The 16,847-nt window shown below is 53.7% G+C and overlaps 1 protein-coding gene across 1 annotated transcript in view; it reads right to left on the bottom strand.

The window, feature by feature from the left end:
• SLC2A1 (solute carrier family 2 member 1) overlaps positions 1-16,847 on the bottom strand; it is a 32,492-nt gene that overhangs the window by 1,688 nt on the left and 13,957 nt on the right. The window contains exons 2-8 of the mRNA XM_033226816.1: positions 15,425-15,520; positions 3,225-3,385; positions 2,805-3,045; positions 2,044-2,206; positions 1,764-1,951; positions 1,383-1,487; positions 1,105-1,206 (exon numbers count right to left, since the gene is read on the bottom strand). Of these exons, the coding sequence (XP_033082707.1) occupies positions 1,105-1,206; positions 1,383-1,487; positions 1,764-1,951; positions 2,044-2,206; positions 2,805-3,045; positions 3,225-3,385; positions 15,425-15,520 (1,056 nt within the window). The remainder of the gene's footprint in view (positions 1-1,104; positions 1,207-1,382; positions 1,488-1,763; positions 1,952-2,043; positions 2,207-2,804; positions 3,046-3,224; positions 3,386-15,424; positions 15,521-16,847) is intronic.

Below are 16,847 nucleotides of genomic sequence, written 5' to 3'. Positions count from 1 at the left end.
AGGGGAAAAGTTAGACTGGGTTGTGATGGATCCTCAGGGGAAACAGAAACTACAGAGGCAGCCCAGAGTAGAGCCATGCTAGAAGGCAGGAAGCCTGGGGCTGGTCCTGGATTTGTTGTGTATCCAGCGTTGGCCCTACGTTTCCTTATCTGAACAAAATGACTTAAGTCCTGCGGGTTTGTTCCAAGTGTGAGCCCACCCCCTGGGAGTGGTAATGTGGTATGCATGTGGACGGTGCTAAGAGGCCCCGTGGTCCCCTGGCTGTGCCTGCAGTGCAGTCTGCCTGTGGCAGGATGCAGAACATTCCTGGGGGTGGGGTGGATTCAGGTTTTAAGGTTTGTGCGGTGCCCAGCTCAGGATGGCACAGAGTAATCACTAAGCATATGGTTCTGCATATAACCATTCTCCTTGAGGAGGCCAGGGTAGAAAAGTTACGGTCTTTCCACTTGCAGCCTGTCTGGCCTTTCGGCAACCACCAAACTTTCCAAGCCCAGATTGAGCTGTAAAATGATGGTCACGGTGCTTTCCTTGCCCAGAGGCTGAATAAACGACTGCCTGTGTGTGAGTGCCAGGCACAGAGTTGGCACAGCGGTCACAGGCTTGGGGCTGAGGTTGATTCTTGGCTTCATCCTTTATCTGACAAGTTACTAACCTCACTGGGAATTAGGCTTCCTCCCCCATAAAATGGGAAGAACTGAACTACACCTCCAGTTGTGTGAACTGAATGAGGCAAGACGTGTTTCTGCACCTCTGTGGGGAGGAGAGCAGTACTTCCCAGGGTTGCTGTGAAGATGAATTGAAGCTACAGGTGAAGATTGGAAAGGGTTAATATGAGGCAAAGTAATTCCTTAAGGAGGTGAGAGTTTGGCGTCTGGGACCAGAGGTGCTGTGCTGAGAATCCATCAAGCAGGGAGGAGCAAGTTCAAGAGAGGATGTGTGTGGTTTGGAAGGAGACAACTTCAGGAGCCAGAAGGTCAGACCCACAGCCAGGGACAGCGCAGTCACCACCTGGCCTGCCAGCCTGGGGCTGAGACAGGCATTTTGGGATCTGAAGCCCAGGCGAACTCCCCCACATCCCTCACCCTCCAGAACCTGGCAACTCACCAGCAGTGCCAGGGCGATGGTCATGAGTATGGCACAACCTGCCATGCCAGCCAGGCCTATGAGGTGCAGGGTCCGCCGGCCTGCTCGCTCCACCACAAACAGCTGTGGGCAGAGACAGTGTCAGTGCCACCCCTGCCTGGTGCCCCTCTGAACCCACCCACCCAGAGGCCTCGCCTCAACAGTCAGGAAGGTCACAGGGCACTGCAAAGACCAGCAGGGAAGATGGCACGGCCTCCTCCCTGGGGCTTGGCGGGGGGAGCCAGTAAGCGAAGGCTCACCGACACAACAGTGAAGGCCGTGTTGACAATGCCGGAGCCAATGGTGGCGTACACAGGCTGCTGCACCCCTGCCTTCTCAAAGATGCTCGTGGAGTAATAGAAGACCTGCCAGACAAGAGAAACTGTTGGGGCCTACCTGGACATTGTGGCCCTTCCCTGCCTCTGTAGCAGTGGATGTGGGACCCAGGATGAGTAAACAATGAAGGGGACAAATAGGCAGAAGGACACCGCACTGCAGTGACCTTACAGGCTTGGGTTCTAAAGGGAAGCTTCTCCTTTGGCAGAGGCACATCTGTTATTTCAAGTTTGGGGCTTGTTCACCGTGCACACTTGACCAGAGGGCTTGGCTGGGGCACAGGAAGGGTGGGTGGGGGCACTCACAGCATTGATGCCCGACAGCTGCTGGGACAGCTGCAGCACCACAGCAATGAGGATGGGCTGGCGGTAGGCGGGGGAGCGGAACAGCTCCAGGATGGTGACCTTCTTCTCCCGCATCATCTGCCGACTCTCTTCCTTCATCTCCTGCAGGTCATGGGTCACGTCAGCCGTCCCGCGCAGCTTCTTCAGTACTGGAGGGACCGGAGGGAAGGTGGGGGTGGCTCAGAGTGGGAAGAAGGCCAGGGCTCAGGGAGTGGGGAGGAAGGCAGGGCCTAGCCCATACCACTCTTGGCCCGGTTCTCCTCGTTGCGGTTGATGAGCAGGAAACGGGGGCTCTCGGGGCAGAAGGGCAGCACGATGCACTGCAGCAGGGCCGGGACGAAGATGATGCTCAGCAGCAGGGGCCACAGGTCCTCGTTGCCCATGATGGAGTCCAGGCCAAACACCTGGGGGAAGCAGGGGCCGTGAGCCTCTGCCCTGACGCCCCCTTCCCAGCCCGTCCTGCCAGAGTGGCCTTCCCTACTTTGTGTCAGCTGCAGCTTCACAGAAGAGCCCCAGTTCTAGAGGCTCTGCCACTAGCATGAGGCTCAACCTCTCTGAACCCTCAGTTTCCTCATCGGTCACGTGGGGAAAGGAGGACCTACCCCACAGTGTTGCTGGGAGGACAAATGCCAAGGCCACAGATGTATCCAGCACAGAGAATGGGGGCTGCTACTCTGCCACAGGAGGGTTTTGGGGACAGGGAAGGGGAAGCCTCCTGGAGAGAGGGTACACTGCGCATAATGGCCTAAGGCATGCTGGGGGAAGGCGGGCCCTGTGTTTGGCAGCCTAGAGTGAGAAGAAAGGGATTGAGAAGAGTCAAGTCATCTTGCTCCAACTGGGAGGCCATGGTGCTGTGTTCTCTGGACCTGTGTACCATAGCTGTCCTCTGCAGGGCTGTGGGGGCTGAGTGGAAGAGAAACTGCCCTGCTGGGCACAGATCTAAGAGCCACTGAAGCTGTAGGCAGGGGCTGTGCCAGGCAGGTAGATCCTGCCCCAGCTTACCTGGGCGATGAGGATGCCAACGACAATGCCCAGCTGGTGCAGGGTGCCCAGGGCCCCACGAAGGGCTGTGGGTGACACCTCACCCACATACATGGGCACGAAGCCTGTGGTCAGGCCGCAGTACACACCGATGATGAAGCGGCCCAGGATCAGCATCTCAAAGGACTTGCCCAGTTTCGAGAAACCCATGAGCACGGCAGACACAAAGGCCAGCAGGTTCATCATCAGCATTGAATTCCGCCTGGGGGTGGGGTCACAGGTCAGGCCGGTGCCCACATTCCTTGGGCTCCCAGGGGCTGGGTCATAGGTAATACCCTAGAACAGACAGGGAAGTCTCCCCCACCTCCCACCCCATCTGGGACTCCCTGGGCAGGAGGGCATGGGCCCTCCAAGGGCAGTGCCAGGACCTACCCTACTTACCGGCCAAAGCGGTTAACGAAAAGGCCCACAGAGAAGGAGCCAATCATGCCCCCAACGGAGAAGATGGCCACTGAGAGGGACCAGAGTGTGGTGAGCGTGGTGGGCAGGATGCGCTCCCCATAGCGGTGGATCCATGTCTGGTTGTAGAACTCCTCAATCACCTGCAGGGAGAGATGCAGCCTGGGTGGGCAAGCCCCGGGCCAGGACCCAGTCTTCCTTTTCCTTTCCCCTTGCACCCCTCCCTAAGAGAGGGCCGGGGCCTGGCTCTGCCACAGATTCACTCCATGTTCTTGAGCCAAGTCCCTCTATTTTTGTGGGCCTTATTTTCCCCAGGCAAGAAACAAGGGGTTGGAGTCCATCTGAGGGCCCTGCCAACGCTCCCGCTTCCCCTAACGTGTGGTTTCCAGTGCCCTGTGGCTTCACAGGCTCAGTGTGACTTGCTGGGATGACGGCAAGTGACCAATGATGGAAGTTCAGGCATAGAACAGAGAGGTACAAGGCCAGGTGTGGTGGCTCACGCCTGTAATCCCAGCGCTTTGGGAGATCAAGGCAAGCAGATCACGGAAGGTCAGGAATTTGAGATCAGCCTGACCAACATGGTGAAACCCTGTCTCTACTAAAAGTAAAAAAAAATTAGCTGGACATGGTGGTGCAAGCATGTAATCCCAGCTATGCGGGAGGGTGAGGCAGGGGATCGCTTGAACCCAGGACGTGGAGGTTACAGTGAGCCAAGACTGCACCACTGCACTCCAGCCTGGGTGACAGAGTGAGACTCTATGTCTCAAAAAAAAAAAAAAAAAAAAAGAGGTACAGAAGGAAAAGGGCCTTCCTACTTGCCCCTTTTATCCTCACCATGTCTCAAAGCCCCAAGGGCCCATCTCCTGCCACCGGGCCCTCTCCCCAACCCCTTGCTGGGGAGGAAGCAGGGCTTGACAGACAGGTTCCGCCATCCAGGAAGTACAGACTCCCTGACCGCACTGAGGGCCTGGTGTGACAAACTCACACATGTCACCCTTCAGATGTGCTTGAAAGACTCACACTGTGGCTTTCTGTTCCCCAGGCCTAGCTCCCTTGTGTCTGGCCTGCGAGCACCCCCTTGAAGGACCCACGCATGGCCTCCTCCCCTCTCCCAAGGGCCCAGCTAGGAGGTATGGGGAAAGGCTCCACACAAGGAAGCAGTTCCAGGAACTGGAAACGCCTGTCCTAGGACAGACCTGCCTACCAGCCCTGCCCCAACCCTGGCCAGCTCCCAGGGATGTGTACTGCCTGAGTACACTCACCACACTCTCAGTGCCACAGGACTGGCCAGACCCACCCAGCCACACGTATAGCAGACTGCAGGCCTAGTTACCCAGAAACGGCTTCTTGTGCATGTATATCATCACACACACATAACCATGCTCATAGAATCTGAATATTCTTGCTTCAGCCAGTCACAAACTCACAGGCCCCTCATCCCCTACCACTTACAGCTCAAACTCAATTCCATTTGAACCCAACCCATCCCAACACCCCTCCATGTGTGTGCAAGCTCATACACACACAGCGGTATGCAGCCTCCATCACTGCTGTTGGTCCTCCCTATCCCTTCCAACCCACTGAGGTCTAGCAAAAGAGGAAGGTGTGGGCGGGCACACTTGCCAAACGGGGACCTGCAGTCCCAGAAATGCCCACCGAATATGCTGGGCCTGCCTCCTGGTGCCTTCCTTCCCATTGCTGTGGGTCCTCAGCCTCTAGTCATCTCTTTCCCTGCCCTGTCACAACCTGTCCCAAGTCTGGAGGCATCTGATGGAAGCCAGGCTGCAACGGGTGAGGACAGTTGGTAGGGCAGAGGCAAGCCCTAAGGATCTGCTTGTCCATTCCAAGGATGCCAGGCAGGGCAGTGAACAGAAACCTGAACTCTGAATCTGGACACAACTAAATTCAGCTACTAGCTCCACCCCTTATTTCCAGTGTGACCATGAGCAAGTTATTTCATCTTTGAGTTTCCATGGCCCCATTTCTAAAGTGCAGACATTAGCAGTAGTTGCTTCACAGTGCTGCAGGGAATGAGTGACACAGCGCTCTCCAGTGCTTGGTGTCGTCATCCCTAAAATCACCCCACTGCACACTGGTGGCCTGAAGGCTGTGCAGACCACTAACAGAGTCTCCCCAAGCCTTCAACCTGTAACTCAAAATCGGGGCTCTTGCCTGGTATCAATCCAATCTCCCTACCTACCACACCTTTGCGCTATATACCATTTCCCACTCCTCTATGCCTTTGAGATGCTACCACTCCTGCCTGGAAGGTACCCCTGGCCTTACTGCTGAAACCTTTCGAGATCCAGGTTTCCCTGACTCCAGGAGTTTGTCTTCCCTGAGGAAGACACTTGATTCACACCATGGTCTGTCCCAGAGCCAATGCCAGGGATACCTGGTGAGTCAATGGAGGAATTGATGAACTAAAGATGTTTGGCTCTCCTCTTAGAACCCCTTGATTCCGCGGGGGGCAGAGAGAAGGTAGATATTGAGAAAAAAACAGAGCAACAAAACACAAAGTATTCTTCTATGGACGAAACTAACCCCAGAGGAGGACTGGTCGGGAACGATAATGCCCCGTTTATCAGGCTCCACCAAGAACAGGCTGTTCTGGATGAGGGTGGATATGGGAACTGTCCAGATAAATGGCACTTGTTCTTTTGAGGGTCCAACCTTTCCTGACCCATTATGGGGTGAAAATTTGACGAGATTTCACTTTGCTCTCCTGAGCAACCAGATCTACAAGCAGGGCTGCAGGGCAATGGTGTCTGCCCTTGGGGCTCTCTGCAGGGGCAAAGAGAGGTGTCTGCCTCTGTGCAGACTGGCTCCTGATGGCGAAATTTCTGCATTCCGTAGTTCTAAGGTATTCCCCCACTCCTCTGTGGTTCAGAGCCTTGTCTTGTACAACTCTACACACCCCTTTTGAAATTTGCCAAGAAGTCAGCAAATGGAATTTGTTTGAATTGTATACAAAGAAAGAGTAAATAGGTGCTAAGTAAGGCCTGAAACTACCTAAATAAACTTGAAGATCTGTTGAGATGTTGGGGCAACTGATAAGAGAGGTGTATAAGTGAGGTGTGACCAGAGCTCCACCCTGAGTTACGTCTCCTGCCTGTGGTCACACAGTCAGAGGGACCCAACCTTGTCCAGGGCTGGCTCCTGGACGCTGCCTAGCTGCTCTATTACTCAAACCACTTTATGGGGTGGAGGAAGGGTGAGCAGCCAGCTCTCTGCATGTTAACCTTGGCCTAGACTCATCCTCTCCAGCCCACAGTAGCACTTCCTGACCAAGCTGAGGCTGGGGAGTGGGTTTCTGCCTCTTGGTGCCTGAGATTTCTGGGAAGAAGCCATGCCTGGTTTTCCATTCCTACTGCTGGTTCCGGTGCTCTGTGCCCTCTCCTCCTTGGGGATTCATATGGGGTTCCATGCTGACTCTTGGTTCAAGAAAGGCAGGGGATGCTAGAGAATGAGAAGAACCCTACATAGGGAAAAGCTTGGGGTCACATCCTCCCTAGAAGTGTCTGGGTGCACCTCAGGAAAGAAGAGTCTACTTATGCCCTGACAGGATCCCACAGGCCCAATCCCGTGGGATCCCAGCAGCCTCCGCAGCCCTGGGTCATGTGTGAGGTGAGACCTGGCACGTGCCTGTTCTGAACGCTCCTACCTCACATGTCCATCCCAAGCTTAGGAGTTAGACACTTGATGCTGCCACCACCCCACATCCACCAATCACCAGGTCCTCTCGATTCTGCCTCCGAGTCTGTCCTACTTCTCTACCCAGGCAGCCTGCCCTGGGTCTCATCTGGATTCTGCTCCTGACTCTTCCTACCCACCAAAGTCAGACCTCATTTCCCACAGCGAACCACCCCTCAGAATGCAGTCGGTGTCCCGCACACCAAATGTGCCAGGCTCGGCCATTCACCCGCTTCTCTGCTCCCTTCCCAGCCCAGTCTCTTCACCCAGCTGTGGGGTCTGGGTGGCGGCAAGCGTGTTGAGGGAGGAGCGGTTCTGGTCAGTTCCCAGGGGGACTGCCATAGCGTCGGCCAGCCGAGAGCTGAGGGGCTACTAAAGATCTCTGTCCAGGTGCCTCACTGAACCTAGAGGACACCCACCATGGAGACCACCCTAGAGAAGCAGGTTGACTCTGGGCAGCTGAGATCCTTTGGACCAGATGGCTTCTGGTACACGAAGCTATTCCTCATCCAGTGGCTTTCCTGGGGTGAGGGAGAGGCCTGCACAAGCCTAAGGACACCCTGGGAATCCCCATACCACCTCCTGCCAGTCTAGGCAACTGTGGGTGAGACCACATGTCTGCCTGTCTACCAAGGAACTTCTCACTTCCCCTTTGTAGAGAGGCATGAGGCGGCGAACACTGCCTGGCACATGGCTAAGCTGTTACTGTTGTCACTGTTGCTCTCTCAAGAAGAGAAGTCACCACCTTCAGAGGAGCCTTAGGGACAAAGTTTTCCATTATGAAATTGCTGGAAATCATTACCCTAAGAATGTAAGAGTGAGGAGGAACCTGAAGGAACTAGGGGCCTGCCTCGGGGAGTAAAGCTAGTCTCCAGGCCCTGCTCAGCTGCTCCTGGCAGAGGAACCCAGCAGGTCTGTAGCCCCAGAGGGCAGAGGCGCCAGGGCCAGACTCCAGCTTCGGGGAAGGAAGAGCTCTATAGACTTCAGGGTATGAGGCTGCCCACCTTACAGGTGGTGAGTTCCCTGTAAGTAGGGAACATGCAAGTCAAAGTGCTCCAGAGCCAGACTGGCAAACATTTTATGTAAAAGGCTAGCTAGAATCCATTAGGCAGGGTCTGTGAGCCACATATGGCCTCTGTCACTCATTCTTTTTTTCTCAACCTTGTAAAAATGTAAAAACCATTGTTAGCTCATGGGGTGTACAAAAACAGGCTGCTGGCTGGATGTGGCCCTCCTGCCAACCCTTGATCTAGGATTCTACACCACTGCCAGGAGGGGTATGTGTTTTGGAACCTCTGGCTGGTCTCACCATCCTTGCTGCTAGACATTCCTCTACCCCAGGAGGACAAGGTCGGCTAGGTCATCCCCAGCAGGGATCCCTGGGCCAGGATGAAGCTCCATCTCAACCCTCCCTGTGCTCTACTGGATGCTATTGTGGGGAAAAAGGGGCTAACTGCCAGCCAAGCTTTCAGTGCCAGTTACAAGGAGGAAAGGGCCAGCTTCTCCGGCTTAGCCTCTCAGCCTGGCCTTCACCCCTGTTCCCTGCCTGCCTGTCTTCCAGCTGGGGCTGGCCCCGCATTGCCCCTCCCCCAAGCTCTCAGCCCAGGGCCTTCATCTCCACAGCAACTCTCAGCCACACCCCAGGGTCAGCTGGGAGATTGGAGCCAGATGTTCCAGGTGGGGCTGGACAGATAACCCTCCCCACTGGGTCCCCTGGGGCCTCATTTTGGGGCCTGGGGGCAGAGGCCCAGGTTGGGGCTACAGCTGAGCCCCAACCCCCCTGCAGAGGGCTGGACCACCCAGGCTGCTTCCCTGGAAGAGCCCTGACATGGCTAGCCTCCAAACCAAGGCCAGGCCTGCCAGCAGACAGAGAAATCATCCCACCGCGGCAGCCATACCCAAAGCCCTTCTAAGCTCTTGCAATAAAGTGACTCCTCTACCCCAACTATGACTCACGAGGCACACGCGGTGACTCCCTCACACGACACCTCACATCTTTGCTTGGGCCTAACCACCTTTCAGGGCATGCACAGATACTCCTCTGGAAAGCCTTCCTCCTGAGAACCACCCCTCCCTCTCCACTGCAACTGGTTCTCAAACAGAGGCGGCTTTGGCACCCCATAGGACATCTGTCAATGCCCAGAGACATTTTTGATTGTCACACTGGCTACTGGCATCCAGAGGGTAGAAGCCAAGGATGCTGATAAACATCCTCCAACGCACGGGACAGGCCTCTACAACACCAGCAGAAACATCACAGTGCCAGGCTGAGACACCCGGCTCTAAGGGCGAAGCACCTTCTCCCTCTGCCTTCCCTGCTTCCACTGTGCTTGTTTACATTTCCATCATTGCCTTTAGACGGCTAACTGTAAGGTACCATGTGCTCCCTCTGCAGTAAACCTCAGCATGGAGATGGTCTGATGCATCCGTATTGCTGGTGCCCAGCACGGCGCTGGAGCTGGAGAGTTGACACTAAATGACCAGCAAGCCATGAATCTAACTGAAGGGCTTGAGGGGTGATGTGATATGACAGGATGTGATGGTGTAAGAGATTGTGCAACCGTGTGTGGGAAACTTGAGACGCTGGGACATGACTGAGCTTGACTCAGCTCCGAAGTGGGAGCACACACGGCCACCTGGGTGGCAGTTGTAGGTGAGTGAAAGGGTGTTTAGGAGCCCATCTTCCACAATGGTCAAGGGCACAGACTAGGGCCAGACTCCCTGGAGTTACATCACAGCTTTGCCACTTATTAGCTGTGTGTCCTTGCTTTCATTGCTTAACATCTCTGTGCCCCAGTTTCTTATAAAGCAGGGAAAATTATGGTGTCTGCCTAATGGGGTTATTTCGAGGAACAACTGAATTACTATTTCTAGAGTATGTATAACAATGCCTGGATTGTATAACAATCTGTAACAATGTATAACAAGCCTTAAGTAAGCAGTAAGGGTTTATGGTAGTGGTGATGGGTGAAGGGGAGAGGGGACCAGAACTCTCTGGATACAGGAGAGAGAAGGAGAGGCTGCCTGGAGCACGAAGCCCAGCTCAGCCTGACAGGACACAGGGCTTGGGTTGGGAGACGGGTGTTGCCTCCAGCTCTTTCACTTACCAAGCTGGGTCATCTTGGGCAGACCTCACCTCCTCTGCAGACCAGGTTCCTCCTTTGTCAAACAAGGAGTGTTGTTTGTCAAACAATGAGGCCTTTTCTGGACCAAACTCTCTGGATTCTGAGGATGCCTTATTCTCAGACATGCCTGACACTGTCCCTTGGGCCAGGACTTCATGGTTTCTCAGTGGCTGTTAGTCTACTGGCACTCGGTTATTTCTACTGGCAGCTCAGTCATTTGGGGAGGGGAAAGGCAGTGCTCATATGAGCCCAGTATGATGATCAGGATTCTCTGTTCATTTAGCTGCTCCCCCTGTGGCTGGGCTCACCTCTTCCACTTCTGTCCTCCTCCTCCAGGAGGGGATGCATGGCAGGAATTTCCTGTCATCACTCACAGCAGGGCAGGGCCAGTGTGCAGGGCTGGGGAAGCAGGAGGCCTGGAGCCCACCTCTAGCTTAGCCCCTCACTCTCCAGATACCTCATCTGGCTTCAGTTCCCTCATTTAGAAGAGGGGAAGATAATGTCAGCCCCGCCTGCCTTGTAGAGTTGCTGTGAGGCAGTCATTTATGGGGAGGTGCTTTGTAAACATGTAAGAAAGTAGGATTAATTAACCACTTCCAGGAGGAAGCCCTTTGGGGCCTGTTTTATTAAAGAGAACAAGTTTCTGGCATCCTCACCATTCGTGGGGCAAAGTCTCTTTTCAAGAGTAGGCAAACCATGGCCAACCCAATGCTGTTTCCTAAGACAGGTTCTTCTAAACAGACAAGGGAAGTTGGTGTGCCCAGTGCAGGCAGTTAGCGATTCCTCATCAGCAGAACATTTCACATCCCTGCACCTCTGCAGAAGCCACTCCCACTGCCCAGACACCTGCCCTTCTGCCCTATGGGGTCAACTCACCCTTCAAGGTCGAGCATAGCTGCCAAGTCCTCCGTGAAGCCCTTTTTTTTAATTTCCCCTGTCTCCCCAGCCCCAGCATTAGTTGCCCCCTGTTTGCTCTCACAGCACCTTGAAGCCCTCTGTTAGTGACACTCTGGCTTTCTCCAAGGGGTCTCTCCCATGGTTGTGGAGACAGGGCCTGGCTCAGACTGTGTCTCAGGCAGCTCCCTGAGGGCCAGCCTGTGCCTGCTGTGTTCACAACTATACTTCTCCCTCCTCACTGTCTAGGACAGCACCTGGCACAGCGTGGATGCTCAGGAAGTCCTGGCTGAATGAAAGGGTTGGCCGGATGGAATCTGTGCCGCCCTAGGGCAGGCCTTCAGCCCTACCCTGGCACAGGAGTCGCTCTGCCCTGTTACTACACGTGGGCTCTGAGCCTTACTTTCACTTCTTCCCCTTGGGTCCTTCTATCCTCTCTTCACATGTTACATGTATCACTTCTAATCTGGCTCCGGGTTGGAAAAACTGCAGCCAGCCTTGTGAGAAGTGTTTGTAAAGTGCAAAAGTCAACAGACCGAGTGCCTGGGTGCTTGTCCAAGAAACACCGCTAGATTTCAGCGTTCTCGGTTCTGGCCACTCACATCTCCAGTTTTAGTCTGCTGGGGCTGGTTCCTGAAGTGACCTTTGGACAGGTGCCCATACATGGTCCTATGAATGCAGTTTACAGCCTCACCTGGGCCCTCTGAGCTGCTGACCAGCCCTGTGATGCCCTGGTCAGAGGTTCTGCCCATATTCCATGACAGTTATAACCTCTCGCTTATTTCTGATTAGACAGGAGGCCCCGGGGATCACAGAAGTCCATCTCAGATTTGTCTACATCTTTGGAAGTCTCTCAGTCCCTGGCTGGTCATGGTGGCTCACACCTGTAATCTCAGCACTTTGGGAGGCCAAGGCAGGTGGATCACCTGAGGTCAGGAGTTTGAGACCAGCCTCACCAAACTGGTGAAACCCCATCTCTACTAAAAACACAAAAATTAGCTGGGCATGGTGGTATGCACCTGTACCAGTAGCCCAGCTACTCAGGAGGCTGAGGCAGGAGAATCACTTGAACCCAGGAAGCGGAGGTTGCAGTGAGCCAAGATCATGCCACTGCACTCCGGTCTGGGCAACAGAGAAAGACTCCATCTCAAAAAAAAAAAAAAAACAGTACCTCAGTCCCTCCTGGCCAAAGGCAGCCCCTCCCTTCTGCTCCGACACCACCTCCCTCCTGGAAGACCTCCGCCCTCATTTCCTTATCTTCACCCTCTCCTCTGCTGATTCCTTCCAACATGTTTTAAAATGACCTTCATTAAAATACATAAATACATACCTACATACATACATAAATACATACCTAAATTCCTAGCCATACCATCATTCCAAACCTCCTCAACTCTTTTCTCCCTTTCCCACCAACTCTTTTAGAAGTGCTGTCTCCACCCTTTCTCATCTGCCTCTCACTCTTCACCCAATCGTAGTGAGGCTTCTACCTGTGCTGTGCCACCCAGTCAGCCCAAATGGCCACAAGGCCACCATCGCCTCTTCTGCATTCAGCAATGTGGAGAGGCTTGCCCAGTTCAACCCCTGGGGTACCTGATGGCATTCCTCCACTTCGTTCATCCACTCACTATCCACCAGTGTCTATTACTATGACAGGCACCATTCTAGGCACTAAGGACATGGCCGTGGACAAATCAGACAAATACCCTGGCCCTTCGACAGCTTACATTCTCCCTCTGTGTTTGGAGGGTATCCTCTCCTGGTTTTAGAGATACCAGCTCTTGTTCTTCTACTTAGGGTCCTTTTCTAGCAATGGGTTGTTCTCTGGGGCCTTGATCTTTTTACTTTTAATTTTTATTGATTTAATTATAAAATTGAGATGAGGTCTTGATGTGTTGCTCAGGCTGGTCTTGAACTCCTGGGATCCAGTGATCCACCCACCTCAGCCTCCCAAAGTGCTGGGATTACAGCATGAGCCACCATGCCTGCCTTAATCTTCATTTCTCTTTTTATTCCACAGTCTCCCTAGAAGATCTTCCTCCACTGTGTGGATACCAGTGACTAACTCTCAACTTTTCTCCAGCCTGGGTCTAAGAAACAGACCCACACATGCAGGTGCCTCCTGTACATCTCCAGCTGTGTCACCCACGTCTCCATGCCTGCACATCCCACGGCCACCTCTCAGCTCCTGGCACACCTGCTCCTTCTTCAAACCACTCCTTCTTCAAACCACACATCACCAGATACCTAGAAACCATTTTTAAGCCCTTCTCTGTTGCCCTTGCACGGAATTGATGACCAAATCCTGTCCATTCTTCCTCTGAGGGTTTGCTTTTATGTCACTAGTGCAACGGCAACTTTCTTGATGGTTTCCCGTCTCTAGTCTCACATTCTTAGGTCTACCCCTCCATACCAGAGGCCTGAGTCATTTCCGTACAATGCAAGTCTGATCACGTCTGCCCTGGGCAGAGGGTTCCTATTGTCTTCATCCTGAAGTCCATGCTCCCTAGCTGCCCCTCCCCCCTCCCCCGCTGCCCCTTCTGACTGTGCCCTGTGCCGTGCCATACTCACAGGGCCCTTTGTGGTCTGGCTCTTGCCTACCTTGTTGACCTCCCCAACCTTCCCCCTCCTCCTGTTCACTCTAGTGACACATTAAACTACTCATGCTTTACTGAATGCCAGGCTTTCTCTCTTCTGGGCATTTTACTTTGCAGGGCCCCTGCTCACCCCAACCCTGTTCTGTTTCTGGAAAACACCTTCTCTGTCCTGACCTTAGAGTCCTAGTCCTGTCATTAACTCACTATGAGATCACAGTCAAGACATCACTCAATCCAGTACTGTCAACCTTGGCTGCACAGTTGAATTGGTGGGGAAGCTTCTAATTGAATGCCGAAACAGCATCCCAGACCAATTAAATCAGAATCTGGGGGTGTCCTGGAAACCCCAGTGTGCAGCCAAGTGGAGAGCTCAGCCTCCCTCTGTTTCCTCCCCGCCTGTCTTACAGACTTTCCATTTGTAAGGATTCCCAAAGGGAGCCAGTTCTGAAGCACACACTTCGGCAAGAGCTGTCAAGAGCACTTAGCAAATGCAGGGCTTGGGGCTGGGCCAAGCATGGGCCCACGGTCGCCATGCCCGGCAAACTTGGAAAAGTCCTGTCACCTCGGCTGCAGCTGAGCATGACTCAGCAGGCCAAGCCTTCCTGGTGACTTGCTCCTCGGCAATGGGCATGGCCCATAGCCCACAGTGCCTATTTGGAAAAAAGCCCAGCTAACTCCAGACACTACCTGGTTCCCCCAAACAGGCCCCTGATCTTTGGGAGTCACCACACTCACTTTCTAGCCTCATCCGTCTGGACAAGAAATGTGGTCCTGACGTGAGGACTGCCCACTCATTTGGTCCTCTCTGAGAAGGTACAGATTTTTAAACTGGCAAGGCAGCTGGTTAGGAAGACAGCCTGCGGCCATGGAAATAAAGAGCTTGGCTTCTGACTCCAACATTCAGTAGCTTTGTGACCTTGGGCCTGTTGGTCATTTCATCTGCCTGGACCTCAGTTTCTGGGTCTATAAAATGGAAATCACCACCCAGTCTCATAAACACAAGCAAAATGCCTGGTACAGAGGAAGGGCTCAGTTAGTTTCCTTTCCTGTCCCTACCCCCTACTCCTCTTTTCTTCTTCTCTCCTCCTTAATGCAAGTAGGCTGGACTGGAGGAGATGATCTAGGTCCCTTTCCATCCTGACATTCAAGTAAACAAGTGAGGACAGATCTAGGATGCATGGCAGGGAGGAGGAAGCCAGCACAGACCTTCACCCCCTGCGGCTCCCTAGGGCAAGACGCCATTTCTGCTTTGACTGGCACAGGGCCTTCAGGGAGGATGCAGTTTCAACCTACAATTGGATGCCTTAAAAGAAAGTGCACTGCCTGTGGATGGGTATGAGTGCAGGCTCAAGGACCCCCTGGCAGGCAGGTGATGGATACCAGCTGTCTCTGACTAGCTGGGTGATATTGGGCAGCTTTCCTCTCTCTGGCCATTTCCCACACCTGCAGGCTGGGAGTGGTGCCTGTTGCCTATAGTGCTGCAGTGAGCATCAAGTGAGACAAGCCCATGAAAACCCTCTGCAGCCCCAGAATGCCATGGAAATGCAGCATGATTGTATTGAGCTTTGCTGAGTTTATTATATCATCAAACATATTATTATACGACTGAGTTGGGTGGAGGGTTGGTCAAGAGGCCCTATAAAAGACCCCAGGATTCTGTGGGACCTGAGATTCTAGAATTCTGCCGCCCTAAGATTCCAAAGCAAGAGACGAGTCTCTGACATTGTCAGGGCCAGAAAATTGGCTGGAGAGGCAGACAGTGCGTTGATGTAAATGACTCTAATTCAGGTGCTGGTGGTGTGAGACCGTGGGCATGTGTGATGTGCAACAGAGCAGGCTGGTGTCCATAAGCCAACGATGGTATCGTACTCACCTTCTGGGGGGCATTGATGACTCCAGTGTTGTAGCCAAACTGCAGGGAGCCAAGCACTGCTCCTCCCACGGCCAGCATGAGGCGACCCGTCAGCTTCTGCAGAGAAACAAACCACACTGTTATAGGCGTGTCTGGGCCCAGGTTACTACAGGGCAGGGCCTGGACTGGCAGGTTCCTGTGTTCAGGTATCTTGCCTGACTCCTGGCACCACACCAGTCTTTCTCCCAGGAAACTTGGCCTATTCCCGACCTCAGGTGCCCAAACCAGCCTAGCTGACTTCAAGACACTGGGCTGGCCGACCATTTCCTGGGGAGAGAGGGGAAGAATGGTCTTCTCTCTCTGTAGCCAGGTCTCAGAGACGGAGAGGCTTCAGATTCGTGGGGGTCTCATTTCTCTGGTGAAGCCATGCCTGGGGTCTGGTGGTTCTAGACTCTCTAACTGGGAGGCCCAGGAACCAGCCCTTCTATGCAAGGGGGCCCAAATTACTTGGTAGGAGTAGCAGATATAGGAGAAACAACCTGGATTTGGAGCTGAAGGCGCTGGCTTCTGATTCCAGCCCATCGGCCTGTTTGCTCTGTGAATTCCAGCTAAGTCCCCCTTGCACCACTTCTCCCCTGTCCTCTATTTGATGGTCAGCAAAATGGCAACAGCTTCATTTGTCACATTGGAGATGTGATCCCACCTTGCCCTGACCTTCCTGCTGTTCACAGGGCAGGAAACTGAGCCCTGAGAGGGTGAGGCAAGTTCCAGATCACTCAGGAGTCTGCGGCAGAGAGCTCAGGGCTCCGGACTCCCTACCCAGTGCTCCTGACGGCAACAATCCCCAAACCATAAGGCTCTCAAGGTTATTTGGACATAGATGACATGCTAGGCAGGAATGCACTTTGGAAAAGTGCACAAGGTGAGTAAGAGTGTTGGGCCAAGGTGTTTCCAGTGGGCAAAGGGCTAGGAGAGAAAAAGGGCAGTTTGCTTCTATCCACTGGAAGCCGAGGACATGATGCAGCAGGAAGGGCAGAGGCCAGCAGGTGAAGAGCCCTGCTTAGCCACAGGTGACTGAGAGGCCAGTGGGATGTCCGACTTGCTGGAGAAAAGTACTCTTTTCAGCTATAAAAATGAGGAAATCAGCAAATGTGACATTAGGCAGGCCTTTGATTGTGGGAGAACAGGGCTGCAGGAGGCACACCAAAGAAATGACTGGCATTCACTACGCACACCACACCAGACTGGGCACTGGAAGTGAGTGGAGCTGGCCACGGCCTGCCTGTGGGTTTCTGGGCCTCGGTTTCCACAGAACCCAGAAGCAGCGTTTACTTCAAGATCATCACAGATAGCCCTGGGCATAGCTGTTATCAGGCACATTCCCAGTATGGTCTTTTCATTCTCTGGAAGCTGTGAGTCAGGGCAACGATTGCAAAAGCCAAGA

The sequence above is a fragment of the Trachypithecus francoisi genome, unplaced genomic scaffold (genome assembly GCF_009764315.1).
Source record: "Trachypithecus francoisi isolate TF-2019V2 unplaced genomic scaffold, Tfra_2.0 Lachesis_group12, whole genome shotgun sequence".
Classification (NCBI taxonomy): domain Eukaryota; kingdom Metazoa; phylum Chordata; class Mammalia; order Primates; family Cercopithecidae; genus Trachypithecus; species Trachypithecus francoisi.
This window is presented reverse-complemented; position numbering and strand designations above follow the sequence as displayed.